The 13855-nt window shown below is 43.5% G+C and overlaps 1 protein-coding gene across 2 annotated transcripts; it reads left to right on the plus strand.

Annotated features, from left to right (window-relative positions):
• The first annotated feature begins 208 nt into the window (after positions 1–208).
• LOC143998394 (elongation factor 1-alpha) lies at positions 209–10265 on the plus strand. 2 transcript variants are annotated; one of them, XM_077493965.1, is made up of 7 exons: positions 209–386; positions 2354–2533; positions 4260–4556; positions 4833–4983; positions 5780–6036; positions 7404–7638; positions 10032–10265. In XM_077493965.1, exons 1-7 carry the CDS (start codon positions 240–242, stop codon positions 10148–10150), a joined length of 1386 nt encoding a protein of 461 aa, XP_077350091.1. In that variant the 5' UTR covers positions 209–239; the 3' UTR covers positions 10151–10265. The 2 variants fall into 2 exon arrangements, with proteins under 2 accessions (XP_077350091.1, XP_077350092.1); XM_077493966.1 differs by lacking the exon at positions 2354–2533.
• Positions 10266–13855: the final 3590 nt, after the last annotated feature.

Here is a 13855-nt window from a genome sequence, read left to right on the forward strand (position 1 = left end):
GTTCATCAGTGCAAAGTCTTCAGCACACATTTCCCTGTCCATACTGAAGGGGTTAACATATAGTCATCATTTTGATAATCATAATAACCTGGGTCTTCCCCAGACCAGGAGGTCTCAGCTGGTATCTTTCTTCCCCGTTATCAGCAGCTGATGCCATATAAGCCATCCAGGTTACCAGCAAATAGTCTCACAATAGAGGTAAGGTGTGTATTGTGAGGCTGTAGAGTGAAAAGGAGAAGATGTCTGACAAGGGAAAGGCCCATCTGAACATTGTCATTATTGGCCATGTAGACTCTGGGAAATCCACCACCACTGGTCATCTCATCTACAAGTGTGGTGGGTTTGATCCCAGATCCCTGGAGAAGCTGGAAGCTGCTGCTGGCCAGGTAAGAGACTATGGGTTTTTTTTTTTTTTTATCTGTGCTCTGGCTTGAGGTTGGCACTAGTGACAGATTTCTGGGACATGCTGCATTCTCCTATTGTGTCTGTTTTTAAAAGGGGGTCCAAACTGATGTATGCAGATTCTAGACTACCTTCTAACTGGAACCAGTGATTTGGTCTATGAAAGCCTTTTCAGTTTTAAAAGTGCAGGTTTGTCTATGGAAATATTTAGAATTGGGGGGGTGGGGGGAGAAATTCACAAAATCTGGTGTGGCCCTGCATCGAAACGCATTGGCTTCCAGGCTTTGTCAAAGCTTAATTGAAGGTGTGTGTGCATTCTAATAAATCTCCCCAATCTAAGGATACAAAACCCAGTGTCCCTCTTACTAGGGAAGGGGGGTGTGTGGGGGGTCCCCCCCCCTAATCTGTCCCCCATGTGGGTGATTTCCCTTCACTTGTTCCATAATCAAACAGGAAGTGAGGGAATCCCCTGGTTGTCACCAGTACTAGTGTCTCTTAAGAAAAGGTTTCCCAGCTATTCCTGTTCATGTGAGCATGCAAAATCTGGGATTTTCATTTGTTTGGTGATAATGGCCACCAGGACAAGTAGAGGGTGGACACAGACAGCAATAACTGTTCTAATCCACAACAAAAGTGTGTGGGGTTTTTTTTTTTTTTTTTTTTTTTTTTTTTTTTTGAGGTAAACTCCATTCTATTGGTTTGTGCCCCCCTTTGGTGAGATCCACCCTATTTATTTTGGTACTGGTGACTGTCACCTGGAAAGAGAAGGGGAAACCTCAAAACCTTAGTTACTACCAGACCAAAATGTACCTGAAATGTTTTCCTGGGTCAACTTGCAATTGTCTTGCGGTGCAATTCCTGTACTTTGGAATATTGCCTTTCTTTATGTCCTTGGGACAGAAAAAAATTCCTCAGTGGCAAAAAAAGATGGGGGCGGGGGTTAAACCTTTTGGCTATACCTAAAGTAAAATGATCTTTCAGCTCAATTGCAACCTACTGTCAGTTTAGGGCTTGGTTCTATTTTGGTTTCTACAGTATGTACTAGTGGGGAACTAACTTCACAGGAAGAAAGCCTCTCCAACATAAGATTGTCATTTGCACGATTCCCATTGTAAGCCTTACGTTCCAGTGACTATTTTATTTTTTTCTCGTTTTGGCTTCTTCACTCATCTTCCTTTCTAGTGACTGGCCACTGGGGCAAATAGAGGCTGAACGTTCCAAGGTGGGAACACAGACCGCATTGAGGTTTCTTTCCCTACTCTATGCATAAAAACTGCTTTATTTGCACTTTACAAGGAATATAACTGGGGTTGGCTAGATGCCATTAATTTCCTGTCCTTTTAGACATTACTGGAAGGGAGAATATCTCTCTAAAGCAAGCTACATGCCCTCTTAATCACCAGGACAGGTGACCCAATGAGTCGTCCAAACCCCCCCCCCCCCCCTCTGTTCCTGTTCAGGTGACCTCCAATTATTTTTATTTATTTTTTTTCTAACCTCTGATAGGTGTCAGACAGTACATGTAATGTCCTAAATTTCCTCTTGACTGGATTCCAATATTTCCTGTTCTTGGGACTTAAAGGCATGGCATTTAATCTTCTATGAATCAAATCCTAGGGATGGTCTGTTGGGCGCCCTCCTTTAGCCAGTAAAGGCCAACCATAGGTATTAATTGGGCCTTTATAAGAGTGATGCAAAATGCAGTAAGGCTGTCCTGGGCAGGCTTCAAGATTTTCAGTCCTGTATATTAAAGCGCAGATCAGTAGCGTTCAAATTAGACATAATATAACCAATGTCAAATGGGGATCCTTTTTAAGGCGGGCAGGAGTTAACATGGTATCTGAGAACAAGTGGGGTATGTGTTCCTTAGTAAATGGGTCCATAAATTTATTGGGAGTGGGGGATGCTTGCAAAATTTTTTTTGTAATTGCCTCCAAAAAATCTATTCCAGATCGGCAAGAGCTCATTCAAGTTTGCATGGATCCTGGATAAGCTGAAGGTGGAGAGGGAGCGTGGAATCACCATCGATATCTCCCTTTGGAAATTCCAAACAAACAGATATACAATCACCATCATTGATGCTCCTGGACACAGGGACTTCATTAAAAATATGATCACTGGCACATCCCAGGTTTGTCTTCCATGGCATTACCGTAATAAGGCTTTGGAGTCCTAGGTTCAATTCTCGGGTCCCCTACATGGCATCCTTTCACTTATGCTAGCTAAACTTTGTTTTTGTTGTCTCAGGCTCCATGCACTCCGGGCTTCAAAAATAAGTTCCTTTGGTAGACTAAAATGCTCATGTACGCATTTTTAGGTGTTTTGCAGGCAGGGAAAAAAAGCTTCAATCAAAGCAAACTAGAAGGGTTTTTCCTGTCTCAAGAGGTGGGGGGTGTTTTATTTATATATTTTTTGAGAGCAACCTGGAAAACAAAGCCTCCAATAAAAACACAGCATATTATCCTCCGCTGCTCTTCACATCAACTCCCCCAATACAGTAGCTTCTTCTTCCTCTGCATGCCCCCCCCCCAGACAGTGTAGGTCTCCTACCTTACACTGGTAAACACCTGTGCAGCAGAATGGTGAGCAAAAGGTGTAAGTACTAGATGGAGGGTGGGAGCTGCAAGAGTTAATTTTTCACATGAAAAAGCTAGTGATTGGTTGCTAGGACCGCCCAGCTTCTTGGCAACCAATCACCTACTGGTTAATGTGAAAAGTTAACTCCGTCAGCTCCTGTACTATAGTGTGCCCCACTTTAGGGGGGGTGGGGTACGGTACAGTCTATAAGATCGGGAAGGACTAGGAACACAGGGCTGTGTTTCCCGAACTACCTGCAGTCTACTAGTAGATTGGGATCAACAGCTTGCCCACCACTGCTCTAAACACTGAGCCAGTGTGCATGAACCTAAAAACTTCTGGCTTAGCTGTAGGTGTTGGACACTGTTCTTTCCCCCGTAAATCAAAACCTATGTACCTGGAATTCTTCCTTTCCAAAGTTTTGGAAATAAACCTCTATTCAGGTCCTTGCTTTGTGAATGCCCGGTGACAGTTCTAGTGGGCTGTGGCAGAATTGGTCTTCCAAAGCTTTCTCATCCAGAGGCCATATAAATACTTGATCTTTTGTGACTGTACAGCAACAGATGTTTCAGATGAGTTTATTTTGTAAAGGTGCAATTGTATCCAAAACTTTTAGTTTGAATAGCGAAGAGGATTTGCAGTTTAGGTCTCCATTGATTTCACCTCACTTGTTTACCAGACAGGCAACGAGGGAACATCTGAAATGAGAACAGCAAAAGTCTAGTGGGAGTTCTAGCATTCTCCTACAAACTTCACTTGTCTAGTGAAAAGTTGGACAATAAGTGAGGGTAAACTTCTCCAACATCTGTAAAACCTGATGAAGTTCTAAACCTTCCGCTCCTATACAAAAGTGTGTTGGATACTCTGGGGCCCCAGTCAAATGTGTGCATTATTTAAGGAACTAAATAGTAGAGCATATTTTTCCCCTTTTTAAGGGGGTCATGTGTGGTTTTGGTCCATTGGCAGCCCATTCATTCTAAAAGAATGCACCTTTTACATAATTGCTTAAAGTGGAAGTAAACCTCCTATCATTTTCAGCCAAGGAAGCTGCCATCTTGGCCTCTGTTAATCTACAACTGCCATTATGCTGCACATGTGATCAGTTATGACACCAGCCATTGGATGGTTTCTCAGTTTGGTTCTGAGTACAACCAATGGGAGTGTTACATCTTCAGCATGTGCCAGAAAGGTAACAGTCTTGAAGATGGGTTTACTTCTGCTTTAAAGAACTAATGCAACCACCTCATCAGTTTAGATTTTAATCGTCTGCTTGGTTTCAGGCTGATGTGGCTGTGCTGGTGGTTTCCGCTGCAACAGGTGAGTTTGAAGCTGGAGTTTCCAGGAATGGGCAAACCAGAGAACACGCTTTGTTGGCCTACACCATGGGTGTAAAACAGCTCATTGTCTGCGTAAACAAGATGGACATGACCGACCCACCATACAGCCAAAAGAGGTTTGACGAAGTGGTCAAGAATGTGACAGTCTACCTCAAGAAGATTGGCTACAACCCAGCCACCATTCCATTTATCCCTGTATCTGGGTGGACTGGAGAGAACATATCTGCTCCCAGTCAGAAGGTAATATATGAATCTGAAGTGTGATTGCAACTGGGGAGAAAATGGGAGGGTGAGTAGGCTTAATTTTTGTGTGCCCTATGCACATAATCAATGGGGGTTCTCATGGATATTCTTGGTAAAGTACCAGTAGTGTGGTGGCTAATTATTATTTTTTTCTCCCCAATCGGGGTCTTTTCTTTGAATAACATGTGCTCAGTTTCGTTTCAAATGTTTTTACTTGGTCTTTTAGATTTTCTTTGGTGCCATGTAGCTGTGTTCAACTATCCTTTTTTTCAGATGGTCTGGTTTAAAGGCTGGAAGGTGAAACGAAAAGACTCCTTTTCAAAAGGCCAATCTCTGCTTGAGGTCATTGACTGCCTTGTTCCCCCAGTGCGTCCAGCCAACAAGCCACTTCGCTTACCCCTTCAGGATGTCTATAAAATAGGAGGTGAGATGTCGGGCGAGGAAACGATGTACTAGACATATGGAATTTGAGCACCTTCAAATGCAGTGGCTGCCTATACTTTTTCACTAATGGGTTCATATTGGTCTCCAGGCTCTTACAATTTAGGCCTTTGCATCAGAGGAGTCTTAAGGGTTTCCCCAACTCTATAAGCTTCTTGCATGCTAACATGGCTCCTGACTTTGGGTACAGAAACTAACAAAGGTGATTTTGCTGTTGGCTGACCTATTGTAAATGGGGCACCAAAACCTTTGTTGCCTAAAGAGTTTGGCATAGGGTAGGATCATTGCTACCATTAATGGAATCTACTACACTTAACCATTGCCTTAGTTTTAGGGGTCAATCAGAATATGGATCACTATGCAGACTTGTAGTCTGGCAAAAGAAGTTTCAACACTCTCCCATCCAGAACAAATGTGGAACAAAAAAATACTCTGTGCCATGTATTCAGAAACCCACCAAACCTGCTGCACCTTGCATAGTCAAATTTTTGTGGATGCCGGGCACAACACCTACACTATGACTAAAGGCATGTAACCCCTCTACAAATCCAGTTAAGGGGTAACCAGTTAGGGGTACTACCAATGATGCAGATGTTTAGACAATATTGCATTTTAACAGCATTATCAGCAGTTGGCTCTCTGTATCAAAGTATTACATGGGCAGAATATCTTAGCTTGACTGAAGAGTGATTTAAAAAAAATGTACTTTTTTTTTTTTTTTTTTTTTTTTTTTGTAAACTGCTTGTAGATCAAACACTTGCACGCTTGTCTCCTCCTAGGCATTGGTACGGTTCCTGTGGGCAAGATAGAGACTGGGATCCTGAAGCCAGGGATGACCATCTCCTTTGCACCCTCAAACTTCACTGCAGAAGTGAAATCGATAGAGATGCACCATCAGCCTCTGGAGACTGCCTTCCCTGGGTACAACATTGGCTTCAATGTTAAGAATGTTGGTGTGAAGAGTCTGAAACGTGGAAATGTTGCTGGGAACTCGAAGAGTGACCCACCTACCGAGGCCACCAGCTTCATAGCACAGGTATGCTGCAGTGCTGAGTTCCTGAAAATGTATACCAAAACTTTAACTGGTCCCTCACCCATATAAGGGACGAGGCATGGATGTTGTGTGATCTCAAAAGGGACTACATGGTGCTTCATTCCCTCAGGCCATGCAGACACTGGCAAATGTCAAACTGAAAGACAACTTGTTCACAAAGAATGCAAAAAGCATAGTAGCCAATTTAATTACTTTGTAAATATAATTTAAAACCATCATGAATGGATAACCCATAACTCTCTTGCTCTTAAATCTTCAATTTATGGATTCTCCATAAAGGACACACTATCCATAAAGCAAATGCTAACATATTTCAGCCTTGTTATGCATTAACATCTGCTGTTTGGATGTGGTCTTTTATGGAAATTCAACACATGTTGCACCTTTATTTTTGCTAATTTTAAAACGTCTTACTGATCACTGTAGCTGCAGGAACTTGAGTAGTTGGGTGTATAATCTTAATTTTAGCCTTTTTGCTTGGGAAGGATCGGTTGGATTGCTGCAAGGTTCAAAGGTATGTACTGTGGTCTGTCCTAAATGGGAAGTTTCACCCTGTCCTGGAAAAAAAGATGAGGGTCTAGCCACTAATTGGCACAAATATATATTCGTGACCACTTGAATAGGAATCTGCTTTTTGGGAGACTTATGTACTTTGAGTTCCAGGGCAGGAAGTGAGAGGAACTCTCAAGCAAGATGCAACAACCTAGAATTACCCCCCCCCCCCCCCCCCATATTTGTCTTTACAGCATCCCCTTGTCTATGCAACCTGTATTGGTAAGAATAGGGAAATCGCTCCCTGGTCACTGGCTGTTCTGGGCCAGAAGATTGGCTGCAAGAGTGGAGCACTGTAACAACTGTGAAGGTCACATGATATGCATACTTGGAAGTGCTGATTGTGGTGAGGGTAACTCAAAAGGTAGAAAGGGAAGGATCCTGGAGACTGTCTGGAATGGACACGGTGACCCCCCACCCCGTACACTAACATGGTGTGTAGCCAAATTGTTTCCTTAGTTTGAAAGGAGCAGAACTCCTGGCTGGATAGATTCATGCTTTGTCTTGGAACTCTTAACTTATACAATGATGGGAAGTGTCAGTTTTCCCCACTCCAAGTGTATATTGAGTAACAGGTTCAGTATCTCACAATGGTGACCTTTTTTAGAGTATTAGATTCTTTCCACTTCCTTGCATCTCTGGGACAGAAAGTGAAGGGGAAATCTTGCCAAAGGGATACAGACCACAAAATTGGTTTCAACCTTTCCATTATATAAACCCACAGACCACTTTGCTCTCAGTGTATATTTTAAAATTCTACAGTTCATTGAGCATGTCCTAAATTGTGTTTTTTGCAGGTGATCATTCTCAACCATCCTGGTCATATTAAAGCTGGCTACTCCCCAGTCATAGACTGCCACACAGCCCACACGACCTGCCAGTTTTCAGAGTTGCAGGAGAAGCTTGACCGTAGATCAGGCAAAAAACTGGAAGATGACCCAGCAATGCTGAAATCGGGAGATGCTGCAATTGTCAAGCTGAAGCCCATCAAACCATTCTGTGTGGAGAGATTTTATGACTATCCTCCACTAGGTGAGTACCCAGATATGTATATAGGGGGGGGGGGAAATGGCACAAAACTGATTAAAAACTGCTAAATACTAAGGCTATGTGATTATGCATAATGGCACTTCACCTGCACTGTGAGGTCAAGAACAAACATCCTGCTGATTGAATAATATACACTGAAAATAGCCTACTGCTCTCACATCTCTGTGTGTGTGTGTGTATATCTATATCATTGAGTATGCTGACGCACTAAAACAAAATCTGGTATGGCTACCATGCACAGCTAATCTGCTTCTGACTTCAGCTAGTCTAAAGTGGCTAAGCGACAATCACCTCTGCTATATTAAATGTCGTGTGTGTGTGTGTATATATATTACCCAATTTCAGAGCGCCAATTGATGCTCACTTAATCAGCTGCATCTCTCCTTGAGCTGACGGCAAAGTGGGTGGGGCGGAGATGCCCACTGACATCGGCTGAGAGGTGGATGGTCACGTGATTAGTGCTCTGAAATTGGGTACATGGTGGCATACAAAACGAATGCACTAGGGACATTATTTCATGTAGCAAGGTTATTGTATTATGATGGCAACAGGAAGGAAGAGCTGTGGAGTGGACAGAGCTAACGGGCAGGGAGGACAGCGACAGGAGCTGCTGACGGAGGCATGTAAACTGACCACAGTATCAGGGCTCAGCAGCTTTGAAACTAGTCAGTTTACAGGGGGGAGGGCATAGCCAGGTATTTCAGGTCATACAGGGGACCGAATGGCACAAGCACTGTATAACATGGTTTAAAGTCCAGGCTGGCCTCATTTGGCTGGGCTTCTCCTATAGGTCAGAGTGCAATTCGTTTTGCACTCCTGTCTCTATTTTCAGCAGAGGGTGGGCTGAAGTCTGCTTTCTGCTGACATTGCAGCAATCAGTCCAGGCACAGTGTTATCATGACAGTCTGGATCCACCAGGTGCCTGGACTGACCCCCGTCTTGGGGAGCCACTGAGACGGCCGCGCCCTGCCCCTCCAATACTCAGCACTCCAGTGAGCGTGGAAGAGCAGAGCTGCTGACAGTCAGCAGCTGTGAGAACCAAGCCATCTGCAATGCTTGCTCAGGGGACCAGGTTCAGCAACGGATTGATGCATCCATCTAGGTAAGTATGAATGGGCAAAATAAACCCCCCTACTACCTTAATTGAACATGAGCCCTTTGTTGGCCCAAAACTAAGCTTACACAACTTGGAAGCTGATTGGTTTCTATGCAGAACTGCACCAGATTAGAAAAAAATAACATCGATCCCCTAGTGTCAGATACCATGTCAAGATTAAAAAAATGGCACATGCCTGTAAAACCATAGAACCAAACATAGGTGATGCTTATACAGGTTATCGGTTTAGCATTTTATCTTGCATTGGGGGGGTTCTAGAATTGCTGCTCACTCAGATGTTCATGGGGGGGGGGTTTATGTGGTGTAATCAATTAATGTATGTGCTGGACCTATTGGACCCCTGATATATTCTCCCCCCCCCCCCCGCCCTTCAAAGCAACTGAGCACCGATTGTGATCATTTGGCTACTTCCCTGGCCATTACAGCCTGGGAATAGTGGAAGGAAAAGCCACAACTCTTATGTAAAAAGGAATCTGCCTAGACTCAGTCTAAGTTGAGGCTGCTTACCCTCTTTACATGAGTGTTTTATATGATGTGCATCTCCTGTGACTTTTCCTTCCTCTGACTTCTATGGAGTTGTGTCCTTTCCCTATTTCGTCCTAGCAGTTGTCAGCATATAAGAGCCTGATGTGGCACCCTAAATGTCTGTGGGTACACGGTGAGCCCAGAAAGGATGGCTCTCAAACTGTATGTAAAAATGGTCTCCAAGTTCACTCATTGGCAGAGGACTACCTGGCGAGTTCAGATTTTAAGGAATATAATCACTCCCTCTACTGCGGTGATTCTAAACCACTGACCCCCCCCCCCCCCCCCCCTCATGACTTTGTGCCTCCTGTGACCACTCACTGCTCAAATATGTCCATTCTCTACCCCAAAGCCCTTATTCAATATGAGAAACTGCATGTCTGATATCAACTATGGGTAGTTAAAGGTGGAAGACTTATTATTGGATGGAACTACATTTCTGTATAAAGGCTAGTTGTGCTCCTAACCTTTAGCAGTCAGTCTCTGTTAAAGTTGAGGGTTGGTTGCCCAAAACTAGTTTCTTCAGTCCTTTCTGAACTAGGAATGGGGGGGGGGGGAGATGATGGATGGTAATCTACCACAATCAGAACATTCTCTACTGACCTTCACAATAAGATGATGCTGCCACAACCACCAGCTTGGAATTGGCTTTCCACTTTTAAAGGTGGCCATGGCATTAATGTTTCTGAATTGTGTGTAGGTCTATTGTAATGGCATGCAATTTGCTTTGCAGGGAGATTTGCAGCTCGGGACTTGAAGCAAACTGTTGCTGTGGGAGTTGTGAAATCTGTGGAGAGGAAGGCAAGCACTTTAGCAAGAAGACAGGCCCAGAAACCCATCCCAGTCAACTGAGGAAGTAAACTGTTGTCCCAATTTTTTTGTTTAAATTTGTGCAGCAGATAAAGCTGTTAGTACAGTGATGAAACTGAACTTTATGTTAAGCCTTTTATTCAATAAAATGCACAGCAAGCAGTATGTGATTTTTTTTTTTTTTTTTTTTTTTTTCCCCCTTTCAGGTTTTTCTCAGCAACCTTGTGCTTGCACAAAGCATCACATGTAAGGGGAAATAAACACCTAATAAAGGCTATCTTATTCCTGGCATTTTTAAAATTCCAGGCTTTAGGATGCTCAAGTCACATTCATTCAACTTGTGTAATGTTGAACTATTGTAGCTATTTGCCTCACTTAATTCAACCCCCCCCCCCCCCATGGAATTTTCAGGCAGATCTTGACTACCCAAGAACATGATGGGAGGTATGAGTTGTAGTACTAAGATTCCTTCAAGAACTTGACTGGTACTCCTTTAGCCACAACTCCAAAAGGATTAATATGCCAAGTGCTGGGATAGAGATCAAAACTGCATGGTTGGTTTGGAGGGATTAAATCATCCTGTGTTCGATGGTGGTTTTGCTATAGAGTATCTACTCCTAGGGCTTGAACTCATTTCTGTCTATAGCAGAAATGCCAGAACCCCTAACTGGCTGAGTTGTCTGGTTGCACAGATTTCAAATTCTTGGTAGGTTATACTTCAAGACTAATTCAAGCATTAGCATGTTATGTGAAATACCTTGGCGTGGCTGCTGGGAACCACTGAAGTAGACTCCAGTGATCTCTGGGATGCTGTGCATCCAACCTGATGCCTTATGAACAGTCGGCTGTCTGGCCTAGGTGCCATTTCAGAAAAATTCAAAGCATTCCCTGATTGGACGAGGTAGAGGCAGGGTGGTGTCATGCTTTGCTTCAAAAATTTTTTATTTTTTTATCTGAATGGCAGCTTACCACCTGTGTTCACAATGCAGGAACAGCTGCTCAGCATCTGACCCAGAAGCAAGTGAAGGTCACTGAATTGGCAGTGTTGGCTTCCGTTCCAGTAGCCTTGCCCAAATGTCATACAGAGTTACTGGGCTACATGCCAATGCCTGGTGGTAGTTATCAGCAGTTTTGAAATTTAACAGACATAACAATTCATGTCTTGGAGAATACTACTTTGGATCCCTTTAAAGCTTCATTTAAAATATATATATATATATTTAATTTTTTTTTTTGGGGGGGGGGGGCGGCTTTCTTTAGCGCACTTGTACTTAAGCCATAAGTATGGGGGTCTCCTGTAAGGGTGGGATCTGTGGGAGGATGTTGTGCAATCATGTGACTGAATTTGGGGGTGGAAATGGGTAAACTGCATTTAGGTGTGCTTTAAACATTAAAGCAATGCTTGTGTTAATTTGTTGACATTGCCAAAAATCTGTATAGTATCTTTGGGTGCCTCATGACTACTGCAGGGAGGCTCAGAGGTCATGGTTTGAATAAGTGGGAGGAGCTCTGGAAGTTAAAGAAAATCAATGTCGGGCAAGCACTTTTTTTTTATTTATTTTTTAACACATTTGGATCATAAAACTGCCAGCACTCTGACCACTTAATCACAAACGGCAATGATAAACTGCGCAGCTACACTGTCTGCCAATCCTTAAAGCTGCCCTGCAGGAGTGCCACATGTGACAGGAAAGTAAGTTCTTGGCTTCTATAGAAACAACTTGGAGTATACAGAGTGGCAATGTTGAAGCATGTAGCCACTCTGAATAGAAAACTGCCAGGATAGCTAAATAACTGTTACCAAAACATGAACTTTCAACATGCCACAAGCAGATATCTAATTTTAAGATTTCAGGTTGCATGTTTAGTAACGCTTAAGTGCTGGCCATTAACCACTTCAATACCGGGCAATTATACACCTTCCTGCCCAGACAAATTTTCATGTTACACTGTACCCAAACTAAATTGTAATTTTATTCCCACAAATAGAGCTTTCTTTTGGTGGTATTTGATCGCCTCTGCGATTTTATTTATTTTTTTTTTCTCTGCTAAACAAAGACGGAAAATTTTGAAAAAATATTTGTTTCAGTTACAAAACTTTGTAAATTTTTCTCCTTCACTGATTGGCATCCATCCCTACAATACTGCCTATTGGTGATGCCCACTGTGGGCACTGACTGGCATACCTGGTGTTGGGCATCTCTGGTGGGTATCCTCGGGGGGGGGGGGGGGGGGCTGTGCTGATAATCAATCAGCACAGACCCCCCCCGTCAGAAGAGCAGCCGATTGGCTCTCCTCTACTCGTGTCTGACAGACGCGACTGAGGAAAAGCTGATAATCGGCTCTTTACTGAGATTGTAGTTGTGGTGTGTAAGACTGCAACAACGATTGCAGTGATGCGCACCCCCAGGGGCATGCAGCGGCTTAATATCCTGATCACATCGTCATATGATGTCCGGTCAGGATAATAAAACCACTTTGCCACCGTCATTTTGCTATATGGTGGGTGGCAAGTGGTTAATTGACATCTCCATCAGCCAATCTAAACTGATCTTCCACAGTGCTGATATGACCAGGTCCATACTGATGGCAACCATGTCCAAATGTGTTCTTTAGCAAAAATGCGATACTCTGAGGGAATGTATAGCAGCTTTATGGCCCAGACTAGCATAGTAAAAGTATTTTCTTTTGCAAGGTAATTACAAAGTCTTAAATATACAACCGGCGCTCAAGTGACACGCTTAAATCGGGTTCACACTTGTACGACAAACATTCTGACATCGGGAGCTCGTGATGTGTGAAAATCAATGTTTCCCTATGGGATTTGTGTTAACTGGTCTGACTCTGATCCTATTGATTATCACTAAAGTCTGGTCGCCATCTTAACCTACCAGACTTTGGCTTGGAGTTCCCCAAAGTACAATAAAAAAAAAAAAAAGCATGGGTTGCCCCTACAAAGAGCATACCAGGCCCTTTGGTCTGGTATGGATTTTTCAGGGGAACCCATGCTGGGTTTTTGAACATTTTGCATGGAGTTCACCCTAAAGATTCATACCAAACACCATGCCTGGTATTGTTGGGGATCAAAGTAGGATCCTTGTTCATTGAAGTTGGACTTCAAGTCGTAGGGCAAAGTCAGATCCAAAGTGGTATAGCAGTGTGAACCCGGCCTTGCTCATGTGCTTTCTTTTAAAGAACCCAAAATACTCTGTGGGGGTTCCCCTCCCAATTTTTTTTTTTTTTTTTTACTATGTGTGACCCCCTCCAATCCCCACTCTTGCATGGCTACATTAGCCCAAGAATATATAGCATCTGACACACTTGGGTGTTTCAGATGCCTACCACCACAACTGCTTACTGTGGTTCCACATGCAATGTCACCACTAAATGCATAACAGTAAGGATGCTGAAGAAAGGTGCTTCTAAGTGCAGGATCTCAGCAATTTTCTTAAAAGGCAACAGTTAGAAGCACAAACAGAATTACAGCATAAACAGGCTCATCCCTGTATGAACTTGTCTTGAGTATGCCCTGCATATGGAGGAGCAAAATTCAGTTCCATTGTGTGGCACTACTGCCTTCCTTTGCTAATTTCATTTCCTGTGTCCCCCGCGCTCTGGCTCCATGTTCACTGTGCGGCGCCCTGTGATTGGGCGTATGGGGGTCATGTGCGGCAGCAGGGGAAGGCCTATCCATGATCGTGGATGCTCCTGGAGTCCCGCCTCCGCACCTGACCCCCATATACCCAA

Source organism: Lithobates pipiens, unplaced genomic scaffold, assembly GCF_037356315.1.
Source record: "Lithobates pipiens isolate NorthernLeopardFrog02 unplaced genomic scaffold, aLitPip1_a1.2 Scaffold_19, whole genome shotgun sequence".
NCBI lineage: Eukaryota > Metazoa > Chordata > Amphibia > Anura > Ranidae > Lithobates > Lithobates pipiens.

Bases quoted from the DNA above. Each gene is read 5' to 3' on its own strand.
- LOC143998394 (XM_077493965.1), top strand. From the start codon at position 240: ATGTCTGACAAGGGAAAGGCCCATCTGAACATTGTCATTATTGGCCAT. The intron at 4,984-5,779 runs GTGAGATGTCGG...GTCTCCTCCTAG, and splicing joins GGATGTCTATAAAATAGGAG to GCATTGGTACGGTTCCTGTG. The intron at 6,037-7,403 runs GTATGCTGCAGT...TGTTTTTTGCAG, and splicing joins CCACCAGCTTCATAGCACAG to GTGATCATTCTCAACCATCC.